Source organism: Callospermophilus lateralis, chromosome 3 (genome assembly GCF_048772815.1).
Source record: "Callospermophilus lateralis isolate mCalLat2 chromosome 3, mCalLat2.hap1, whole genome shotgun sequence".
In the NCBI taxonomy this organism is placed as follows: Eukaryota; Metazoa; Chordata; class Mammalia; order Rodentia; family Sciuridae; genus Callospermophilus; species Callospermophilus lateralis.
This window is the reverse complement of record NC_135307.1, coordinates 63,629,653-63,642,131: the sequence shown is the minus strand read 5'-3', so window position 1 is coordinate 63,642,131 and position 12,479 is coordinate 63,629,653. Positions and strand designations below refer to the sequence as shown.

Here is a 12,479-nt window from a genome sequence, read left to right as displayed (position 1 = left end):
GCTGAGGCAGGAGGATTATGAGTTCAAAGCCAGCCTCAGCAATTTGGCGAGGCCCTAAGCAACTCGTGAGACCCTTTCTCAAAATAAAATACAAAAAAGGGCTTGGGATGTGGCTCAGTGGTTAAGTGCCCCTGAGTTCAATCCCTGGTACCAAAAACAAACAAACAAACAAACAAACAAGCCCTCCCAAAACAACAATAATAAAACCACCCAGCAGATATATTATCTTACATAGTTTCTGAGGGTAAGTATCTGGGAGTAGCTTAGCTAATAGTTTCTGGCTCAAAGTTGCTCAAAAGGTTATAGTCAAGCTGTTGGCCAGGGCTGTAGTCATCTCAAGGTTCAATTAGGCTGGGAAATCTTCCATCAAGCTCACTCATGTGGTTGTTGGAAGGCCTCTATTCCTCACCAAGTGGATATATCCGTAGACTCACAACACAGCAACCTGCTTCCTGCAGAGTGATGTGTGGGCAAGTGAAAGAGTACTCAAGATGGAAACTGTAGATGTTTATAGTCTACTGTTAGACATGATGTGCCATTATTTTGTCGTATGCTATTAGCCACATAGACCAACTCCGCTACAGTGTGGGAAGGAGCTACCCAAGGGTATGAAATAGCAGGAGGTGGGAATGAGTGGGAGCCATTTTGGAGAATGGCTACAATAAGTAGTGTTTCTCTAAAATTGGAGCTTTGGCAGTTTCATGGGACAATCAAGGAATTCTGAAACTAAATGAAAACATTTTGCTCTATACCCAGAAAAGTGTAATATTATTACATATGTAATATGTAATTTATTACATATGTAATATGTAATAAAAAGAACTGAAAATAAATGATGTTAAGAGATTTTTGCAGTCATCAATGTAACTTTAGGAAGAATAATTTGCAATTTTTGTAACAATTTTAAATTTTTGATTAACCCTCATAACAATCTATTTTTACATTATATCTTAATTTTTTCATTATTTTACAAATTCTGCTTTTATAGGATTGAATCTTTGGAAGAAGAAATTATTTCAAAAGGAATTAAACTTGTGATTATTGACTCTGTTGCTTCTGTAGTCAGAAAGGAGTTTGATACACAACTTCAAGGCAATATGAGGGAAAGAAACAAATTCTTGGCCAAAGAATCATCCCTACTGAAGTATTTGGCCAAGGAATTTTCAATCCCAGTAAGTTTTTCTTTATCTCTCCTTTTTCTTTCTTTTAAGTTTATTGATATATAATACCAAGTAATAAAAATAGAAGAAAACATAAAACAGATGACTTTTTTAAGGTAGCACAGTTTAATTACTCCAGCAAATATCGATATTTTCTTAAATTAGTTCATCTACTGAGATTATTTTACTCTTTTTCATAATTTGAGATTGAGGCAGATTTAAATGTTTTTAGAAGTTCCTGTAGTCACACTTTCCCCCCCTTCTTTTACTCATTGTGTGTTTTTTAAAATATTTTTTTTAGTTGTAGATGGACACAACATTTTTATTTTTTTTATGTGGTGCTGAGGCTCAAACCCAGTGCCTCACAAGTGTGAGGCAAGCGCTGTACCACAGAGCTATAACCCCAGCCCCTCGTTGTGTATGTTTTATATCACATTTGTCATACTGAGATAACCTAGGAAGTAAAACTTAATGCAATTGCCTGTGTCTATTTCTACGAAGTTTGTTTTACTGTAGTAGTTGTCACTTTTGTAAATATTTTAGGTTCAGATACAGTGTTACTCTGTTCAGTGCTGTTTTGTACAGAGTAGGATTTGATTTACTTCAAATGACCAGAGTTCAGCCCATTTGGGGATGGTTAGAGTGGTAGTAATGATAATGCCAGTAAGAAAACCTCCAAAGATTACTTTTGGTATGACTTTTCAGTTGTGGGCATTGTGATCAGGAAATCTAAAGATGAGGGGGATATTGCAAGAGTTTGTGATGTATAAACTGTATCCTATAAGTGTATACTAAATTACACTCCTACCTGCAGTGTATGGGAGACTTTTACTTGTTCACAGCCTCAGCAACATTTGGAATTGCTAGGCTTTCAGTTTTAGTCATATCTCATCTAGACAGAAAATTCCTTACCCTGAGATAAAACTGGTTATGATTTTATAATTTTTAGATTTGTTTTTGGAAAATTAAAATCTTGGATCTTTGCAGCATAAAGAATGTGTAAATAGGGGCTGGGGATATAGCTTAGTTGGTAGAGTGCTTGCCTCACATGCACAAGGCCCTGGGTTCAATCCCCAGCACCACCACCACCAAAAAAAAAAAAAAAAAAAAAAAAAAAAAAAGGCTGTATTAAATAGTATGAGCCACCACACAGCTTTTGAGATTTATAAAGCCAAGTTGGAAGGCAAGGGAGATAATACCAAAAAAAAAAAGTAGAGGTACAAAAAGTTCTACTTAATTTAATGGCTTTTTAAACCATAATTTGGATTAAAGTCAAGTACTATAAAGTTTATCGTGGGTGGTGCTCATGTTTAAATTTTTCTTATCATTGGTTAAAATGATAAATTTGAATTCTAGTTTTCACTGATCAAGGAGAAGAAGGTAATTTAAAAATATTTCATAGAGATATTTGATTGAATATAAGTTTATATGCTTATTTTTATTAATTCATATTGTTGCTTTACCTAAGCTTGTTTAAATATGAAAATTCACTTTTTAAAAGTTTGTTTCCTTTTAAATAGTAATTGTAGGCTAATGCTTTTCAGTTTTTTTTACTGAGCTGATTTATCTTCTTTAGTGACAAAGGCACTCTGCTTTTCTTTGTTTTTAATAGAGGCCTCTGAAAAAATAGGTACTTAGTATCTCAATATTTCTGTCTTTGACTTGTTTTTTCTGTTATAAATAAAGGCAAAATATACAGTGCATAACTATGTAACTACATAGTGTGTGTGTATGTGTGTATATATATTATGTATACTATTATATAATACAATGTGGTGTTAGTTTTTTGTGACAGGTAACTGCTGGTTTTAAAAGGCTTTTGAAAAATACTTCCTATAGAACATGTTAGAATTTTTCTAGACTAATTACCTCATTTAAGTGAAAAATTATGAAGTTTTAAGCTTTTGTTTATGCTTTGAATAAGGGGCTTCATATGGAACTAAATTTCTTAATACGCATGTTATTTTTTAGTTCATTATGTTTTTCACATCAGCAAATCATATGCATCTTTGCATTTCCTCAAACCTACCAACATTCTTCCTCTACCTGAAATATTCCTCCTCTAAATAGTAGTATGGCTTATTCTTTCCTGAGGACTTGAGAACTAACCAGGTAGATGTTAATCACACCTATGATTCTTACTATGCTTTATGTTTTTTGATGACAGTTTTTACTCCAGCATGTTATATAGTATGTTTATTGGTTTATTTTGTGTTCCTTAGTAGACTACATAGAGTCTACTTTAACTTTTATTCTTAGCACCAGGAATAGCACATAACACACAGTATGCATTTAATAAATATTTTCTAGGGGCTGGGGATGTGGCTCAAGCGGTAGCGTGCTCACCTGGCATGCGTGCGGCCGGGTTCGATCCTTAGCACCACATACAAACAAAGATGTTGTATCTGCTGAAAATTAAAAAATAAATATTAAAAAACTTCTCTCTCTCTCTCTCTCTCTCTCTCTCTCTCTCCTCTCTATCTTAAAAAAATAAATAAATATTTTCTAATGTATAAATCATAGGCACTGCTTCTCTTCTTGAACTTGACTACCTATTAGAGTATAACTTAAATTTTAGTATTTGCTTTTAACTCTTTTTTAATTTTTTTTTTTTTTTTGGTACCAGGGATTGAACTCAGGGGCACTTGACCACTGAGTCACATTCCCAGCCCTATTTTGTATTTTATTTAGAGATAAGGTCTCACTGAGTTGCTTGGCACCTCGCCATTGCTGAGCCTGGCTTTGAACTCATGATCCTCCTGCCTCAGCCTCCTGGGATTATAGGCCTGCGCTACCGTGCCCAGTTTTAATATTGTTTTTTAATAATTTTTTTTATATGTTTCAATTAGTTATACATGACAGTAGAATGCATTTATGTACTTCAATATATCATACATAAATGGGGTCTAATTTCTCATTTTTCTGATTATACATGTAGAATCACATTAGTAATGAGTCATACATGTGCATAAGGTAATAATATCTGTTTATTCTACTGTCCTTCCTATCCCCATGTCCCCTCCCCTGCCTTCACTCCCCTTCACCTAATATTGATTTTAATAGTGATAAAATGTAGTTTTAGGTGGCAAAATATCTTACTATAATCAGATTATAGTGGCATCTTGTAGGATGGAAAAAGAATTCTTAAGATTCTTAAATTTTGAAAAGATTTTAGACATCTAGACAGTATTAGAGAGCCAGGCAGTAGGAGAAAAAATTCAAGTCTAGTAGAACTATCATAGGTAAATGTCATATGACTTCTGAGAAAGATTGGGTGGGATACTAGTGTATTCCAGCATGATTCTGGCTGTGGATCTGAGATGGTGGGTTGGGCTAGGACTGTATCATTGCCATACCATTTTGACACACTCCACACCTCTTTTCATTCAAGTCAGAATAAGGAGTAAAGCCAACATGGGTGCTAAGATAAGCATTTTATTGAATTTTTACATTGCTCTACAATGGATATGCTATATTTTTATAATATGGGAAATAAACCTAAAATATAATTTGTATTTAATTTTGCTTATGACATTGTATGTTTGCTTATGTATATACTTATGTATGCAAGCATGCCTATAGTACTGTGTAGAGACTTCAGTCTTAGTACTTATAAGAGTTAGTAGTTAGAAAGTCAGTAAAGATATAGAAGATCCGAATTATATAATTGATCAACTTGATCTTACTGACATTTACAGAACATATATATCACTCAATGCCAGCAGAATATGCATTCTTTCTAAGTACACATGGATATTCACCAAGATACACTATTTTCTGCATTGTAAAACGCATCTCAACAAACTTAAAATCTTGAAATTGTACAAATTTTAACCCCTGGAGAGTTAAAGTAGAAATAAACAACAGAAGTACCTGGAAAATCTCCAAATATTTTGAAATTAAATACAAATTTTCTTAGTACCAGGAATAGCACATAACACATAGTATACATTTAGTAAATATTTTTTAATGTATAAATCATAGGCACTGCTTCTCTTCTTAAACTTGACTATCTATTAGAATTTAACTTAAATTTTAATATTTGCTTTTAACTCTAACTTAAATTTTTTTTTTCAAATCAGCAAATCATATGCATTTGTGTGTCAAAGAATAAATCACAATAGGCAGTGTTTGTCAGTTCAGAGATGGTGCTGGGAAGGCACCAGAGGAGTCTGTGAGCAGACCTCACTCTTCATTTCTTCCTAGTTTTCCCTGCTTTGGGCTAATGCCTAAAATTGTTCTCTCATTATGTTGTCACTTTTCTGAAGTTTATTGTTCTTTGTTAAAACATTAAAAACATTTCATCCCATGAAAAAATTAATCAATTAATTAAGTAATTACAATTATTATTACTTTTGCTGTGCTGGAGATCTAATCTAGGGCTGAATGCATGGTAAGCATGTGCTCTGCTATTGAGCTACTCCCAGCCCTGAGAATTCTATTCTTTTACATGGCTATTACTAAATACTCTTCTAGCATGGAGGCAAGTGAAATTATCATGTTTATTGATGAAAAAAAATATCGATGATAATGCTGTATTTTTTTTTTTTTGGTCAGTGGATAGCAGTTTGTTGTTGTTGTTTTTGTTGTTTGTTTTTAAGAAGGTCTGGCCTTCTCTTCAGTTCTCATCACACTCTGGGGCTCTCAGTTACAGAAAAGGAACATAAATGGAAAGGTCACTAGATTAAGGCCAACTCTATCCTCCCCCACCCCCCCCAGAAGCAGCTCTTCTGGGGGAGAGGGATAACAGTGACATCTGCACTTGACATCTCCCTTGGCACAGGTATGTGGATCCCCTTAACTGCTGGACCTTGGGGAAAACCCAAGGCTTTGACTTGCAGATTCAGCATCTATAGGGAGGGATTTCAGAAACAGGAGTCAAAATTGGAAGACTGGGGTTATAACTTAGTGAAGAGTACCTACTTGACACTACCCCCAGCACCACCCACAAAGAAAAAGAAGAAAGAAAAAAGTTGAAAGACAGAATGTGCTAACCCCAGCCAGCTAGACAGCATTTTAAAGTTTTTTCTTTCTTTGTCCCCCCCGCCACTCCCATGATTCTGAGGATTGAACCCAAGGCCTTGTACATGCTATATTGTTATAATTGTTCTACTTTATTATTAGTTATTGTTGTTAATTATTTACTTGGTTCTAGTTTATAAATTATATGTTATCATAGGTGGGTACTTGTAGGAAAAAACATAGATACAGAATTCAGTACTATGTTAGTCAGCTTTTTGTGTAAGTGACCAAAATACCTAAGAAAACAACTTAAAGGAGGAAAGATTTATTTTGGATCACTGTTTCAGAGGTTTCAGTCCATGGTTGGCTGACTCCAGTGCTTTGGGCCTGAGGTGAGGCAGACATCATGGTAGAAGGGTGTGGCAGAGGAAAACTGTTCACCTTATGGCAGCTGGAAAGCAGAGAGAGCTGCTAAAATACTATTTAAGGCAATGTTCCAAGCCACTGCTTTGAGGGTTGCTCTTCTCCTCCATGATGTATATTACATGTATTAATAAACTTGCTTGTACTTCTCTTGTTAATGTTTAGTTATAGAGGTCTGTCCTAACTCTAAATTTATGAATGTGAGAAAATTTTATGTATTTGTTCCCTTCTGCTTCTTATCTTATACTTTAAAACTTCTATTTTTAAAAATGTATATATTAGAACTTGTGTGTGTGTGTGTTCTTTAATAGTAAACATATTTTCACTGGGTGTAATTTTGTTTTGGTATGCAATTAGTAATGATATCTAGTATCCTAGGTCACAGGATTTCAGGTAAGTAAGTACAACTTTTTTGTGTGTGTGTCAGCAAAGATTGTCTTTGAAAAATCATGTTATGTTGATATTATATCAAAGGTAATTATTACTTTCTGGAGGATTTGAGGTTAGAATTTTCTCCTACAATCAGATCTGGATCAAAACTCAAACTCATCTTCTTACTGTCTGTATAATTGTGCTTAATTACTTTCATTTTTTTTGGGTTTCCTAATGTATAAAATGGAAATAATAATTCTCACCTTTGAACAGTGGTATAATACCTACCTGTTTCTCAACAGATCCTTAGAGAAGTTAAAGGGCGATGCTTTTTTGGTTTTTTAAAAAAACAACAACTGGTTGTCGTCTTGAATTAAATGTACTTATCCTTAAACACAGTTTAACAAATGATTAGGTCAAAAAAGCTGTGTTCAGGTACGATGGCACATGCCTGTAATCCCAGCAATTTGGGGGAGAGAGGCAGGAGGATCTCAAGTTCAAGGCCAGCCTGGGCAACTTAGCAAGATCCTGTCTCAAAATAAATAAAAAGTGTTGGGGATGTAGTTTGGTGGTAAAGTACCCGTGGGTTCTATCCCCAGTACCTAAAAAACAAACTTATAAGGGACACTTTTATCTAATATTTAATAACTTGCATTTTATAGATCAGAGAACTTTGTTGTCTTGTGTCCTTTCCAGAAACAGTAATATTTTATTTCCTATTCATTTATTCTATGATTTTCAGATACCCATGAAGCCATTCTCATTTTACCCTATTAGATCTGCTGGGCTAAAGTTCAGCAGAGTTTTTCTGTAAAGGGCCAGATAGTAATATTTTAGTCTTTGTGGGTCATTTGGTCTCTGTGGCAACTACTTAGCTCTGCTGTAGACAGGTTATAAACAAATGGATATAGTGTGGCTCAATAAAACTTGGTTTACAAAACCAAATGAAGGGCTAGATTTGATCCATGGATCTTAATTCGCCAACCTCTGATTTTGACCTTTCTCCCTAGATTTAGGACCTTGGGCTGGTGGTTCCCCAGTATCTTAAGTAGTTAGTAGGGAGCGTAAGAGAACCGTCTACTCTAGACCATGGGAGGAATAGACGAATAGGGCAGAGCAATGTTTTATCATACTAATTTGAGGCATTGACCCCTTTTAAATATAGATAATATTCTCCTGAACCTCCATTGCTGACTTCAGGGTTATTGTCATAGAAATACATAGAATTGTAAGATTAGTTAATAATCCTCTGTAATAAACCATACTTATGAAACATTAGGTGTTTGGTGTTTATGAGCAACACAGAAATGTTCAAATTAATTATATTAATTATATTAATTAATTAACAGATGATAATTTGTTAACTTAAATTATTGCTTATAATTTACATAACTAACCAATCTAACAGCTTCTTTTGAATGTTATATATATAAAATCTCCCTACTGTAGTTCATGTGATGACTTAATTTTCCAACCTTTTTTCTCTATTTGAGCTACTATAAAACTTCCTTCTGTTTTGGAAAGGTGACATTATTTGATCCTCACATGGGCAAGGATACATTTAAATTTTAAGTCTATAATTCTTTCCATATTGGCTGTACCAATTTGCAGTCCCACCAGCAATGTATGAGTGTATCTTTTCCCCACATCCTCGCCAACACTTATTGTTGTTTGTCTTCATAATAGCTGCCATTCTGACTGGAGTGAGATGAAATCTTAGGGTAGTTTTGATTTACATTTCTCTAATTGCGAGAGATGATGACACTTTTTCATTTATTTGTTAATTGATTGTATATCCTCTTCTGAGAAGTGTCTATTCATGTCTTTGGCCCATTTATTGATTAGTTTATTTGTTTTCTTGGTGCTTAGCTTTTTGAGTTCTTTATATACCGTAGAGATTAGTGCTGTATCTGAAGTGTGAGGGATAAAAATTTGCTCCCAAGATGTAGGCTCCTGGAAAACTGTGAATGGAACCACCATTTGACCCAGCTATCCCACTCCTTGGTCTATACCCAAAAGACTTTAAAACAGCATACTGCAGGAACACAGCCATATCAATGTTTATAGCAGCACAATTTACAATAGCTAAACTGAGGAACCAACCTAGATGCCCCTCAGTAGATGAATGGATTTAAAAATGTTTTGTATATACACAATGAAATAAAAGAGATAAAATCATGGCATTTGCAGGTAAATGGATGGCGTTGGAGAAAATAATGCTAACTGAAGTTAGCCAATCCCCAAAAAACAAATGCTGAATGTTTTTTCTGATAGAAGGTGACTGACCCATAATGGGGTAGGGAGGAAGATTATGGGAGGAATAGACGAACTCTAGATAGGGCAGAGGGGTGGGAGAGGAAGGAAGGAGGCAGGGGGTTAGCAATGATGGTGAAATGTGATAGACATCATTATCCAAAGTACATGTATGAAGACATGAATTGGTGTGAACATATTTTATATACAGCCAGAGATATGAAAAATTGTGCTGTGTATGTGTAATAAGAATTGTAATGTATTCCACTGTCATGTATTTAAAAAGTCAAATCAATTAAATATTTAAAAAATTAAGTCTAGTATTGCTCTTTTCTATATTAGTCCCTGACAATAAAAGAGGTACTAATAAAATCATGTGATTGGAAACAGATATATTTGTTAATATTTTGTGGAAATTTTCCATTATAAAATATCTATACTAATATTTTGAGGATATCTGTATTTAAAAAATTATTGGTGCATTATAATTATATATAGTAGTGGATTCATTATTTACATTTAGTCCTACCATAAACATGAGTATTTAGAACTTACATTTTTGTGAAAATCTAATGAAGTTACTCTGTAAAATAGAAATTCTAGACCTAGATAAATAAATAAATAAGCCCTTAAAAAAAAAAAAAAACTCTTGAGTGGTAACAGTATTCTATGACTTTTCCAGAATCATGTAATTTTTGTTTTACTCTATTTATTTTCATATTAATTACTGAAAGCAAACACGATAGGTGTTCTGCAATAAGAAAAGTTCTCTGTAATGTTTTTCATTTCCATAAATGCTTTCTTGTTCGCTCATTCTTATTTAAAATTGGAATGTTTAAAGCTAACCTTATTTCTTTAGGGGCCTGAAACTTACATCTAGACTAACCTTTATTTCATCAGCTAATGATAATGAATTCTAGAACACCAATATCTTTTGTGTATCTGTGTATGACTCTGAAACTTTGCTTTTATTTTTGATTAATAGCTAGAAACACATTAAAGGTTAATGAGTAAATAATTGGGTAAGTTAGTGTTGGTACACCCAAATAATCTTATATTGTGCTATTTTTAAAATGAATGGGATACCCAGAAATACATTCACAGATTGTGCAGGAAAGGTTAACTCTGGAGGCTGGGTTGCACAAATCTAGCAAGTTTCCAAGAAAGGACTCTTTAGGACTGATCCTTGGCTGGCTCTAGGGAGATGAACTCAAGCCCTTCGAATATTCTGCTTCATAAGAGTATTTTTGAATGCCTGAAGGCTTAGAGCCAAAGGTACCAGTTTGATCAGATAGTTTATGCAAACAATATGATTTATGGTGAACATTAATTTTGTTTTGGGGCCTGGAGTCCTGACTAGGAGAGGTCAGTTATCCAGGCGTCATGTGCCTTGTGACTGACCCCCAATAAAAATACTGGACACCAAGGTTTGGGACAGCTTTCTTGGTTGCCATCACTTCGTGTGTGTTGCTGCATGTCATTATTGACACAATTAAGCACATCCATGCAATAACACTGGGAGAAGACGTGTAAAAACTTGTATGGATCTAGTTTCTCCAGGACTTTAGTCATGCTCTTTTTCCCTTTGCTGATTTTTTAAAATTTATTTTTATTTATTTATGTGGTCTAATTAGTTAAACATGACAGCAGAATGCACTTCTATTCATAGTATACAAATAGAGCATAGTTTTTTACTTCTTTGTTTGTACACAGAGTAACATCATTCATATGTATGATTATACATGTACCTAGGATAATGATGTTTGTCTCATTCTACCATCTTTCCTACCCCATGCCCTTTCTCCTCATCTCTTTCCCTCCTCTTTACGCAATCCAAAGTTCCTCCATTCTTCCCAGGGACCCTTGCGCTCCTCCCCCCACCCCCCAAAATGGATCAGCATCCACTTATCAGAGAAAACATTCAGCTTTTGGTTTTTGGGGATTGGCTTACTTCGCTTATCATGATAATCTCCAACTCCCTCCATTTACCTGCAAATGCCATAATTTCATTATCTCTTAATGCTGAGTGATATTCCAATGTGTATATATACCTCAGTTTCTTTTTCCATTCATCTATTGATGGGTATCTAGGTTGATTCCACAGTTTAGCTATTGTGAATTGTGCTGCTATAAACATTGATGTGGCTGTGTCACTGTACTCTGCTGATTTTAAGTCATTTGGTATAGACTGAGCAGTGGGATAGCTGGGTCAAATGATGGTTCCATTCCAAGTTTTCTAAGGAGTCTTCATACTGCTTTCCAGATTGGTTGCAGCAATTTGCAGTCCTACCAGCAATGTAAGAGTTTTCCTGCATCCTCTCCAACATTTATTGTTGCTTATATTCTTGATAACTGCCATTCTGACTGGGGTGAGATGAAATCTTAGAGTAGTTTTGATTTGCCTTTCTCTAATTACTGAAGACGTTGAGCATTTTTTCATATATTTGTTGATCGGTTGTATATCTTCTGAGAAATGTATGCTCAGTTCCTTAGCCCATTTATTGATTGGGTTATTTGTATTTTTGGTATTTGGTTTTTTGAGTTCTTTATATATCCTGGAGATTATTGCTCTATCTGATGTGTGTGTGGTAAAACTTTGCTCCCATTCTGTAGGCTCTCTTTTTACCTCATTGATTATTTCTTTTACTAAGAGAAGCTTTTTAGTTTGAATCCATCCCATTTATTGATTCTTGATTTTATGTCTTGTACTTTTGTACTTAAGGAATCTTGTTAAGGAAGTCGGGCCTAATCTGACATAAAGAAGATTTGGGCCTACTTTTTTTTTTTTTTCTGTTAGGCACAGGGTCTCTGGTTTAATTCCTAGGTTCTTTGCTGGTTTTCATCTTTATCTTTTGGGTATAATAAGCCATAACTGAGTTAATAGCTTTTCTGTCCCTTCCAGTAAACCTTCTAAAACAGAGGGTAATCTTGGGGACCCCTGACACACAGGGCCACCAATAGATATATAAAAGAGTATCTATGGCAGCTTGAATTATTTATGTTTAAAATTATTATGTCTTATTATATATTGGCAATTTATAATTATATTTGTGGGTACAAGTGATATTATGATTTTTTAATTTAGAATTGTTAAAAACTGGCAAGATTCAGTTAATAGTATTATATCAATCTTAATTCATTGGTTTTGATAATAATACTATGGTATGTAAGATGGTAATTTAGGGGAAGTTGCTTAAGGGCATATGAGAACTCTGTACTCTTCACAATTTTGTGATAGATCTCAAGTTATTTCAGAATAGAAAGTTAAAAAGATGGAGAGCAAGGTGGAGTACTTTTTCATGCCTTAGT

The 12,479-nt window shown here is 34.3% G+C and overlaps 1 protein-coding gene and 1 non-coding gene across 2 annotated transcripts in view; both read left to right on the top strand.

The window, feature by feature from the left end:
* The window catches only part of Rad51b (RAD51 paralog B), a 574,557-nt gene that overhangs the window by 45,387 nt on the left and 516,691 nt on the right, over window positions 1-12,479 (top strand). Inside the window, exon 7 of the mRNA XM_076848311.1 lies at window positions 989-1,172. Coding sequence (XP_076704426.1) covers window positions 989-1,172 — 184 coding nt within the window. The remainder of the gene's footprint in view (window positions 1-988; window positions 1,173-12,479) is intronic.
* On the top strand, window positions 2,173-2,245 carry Trnav-cac (transfer RNA valine (anticodon CAC)). Its single transcript has one exon. It is a non-coding gene; the product is annotated as a tRNA-Val (tRNA).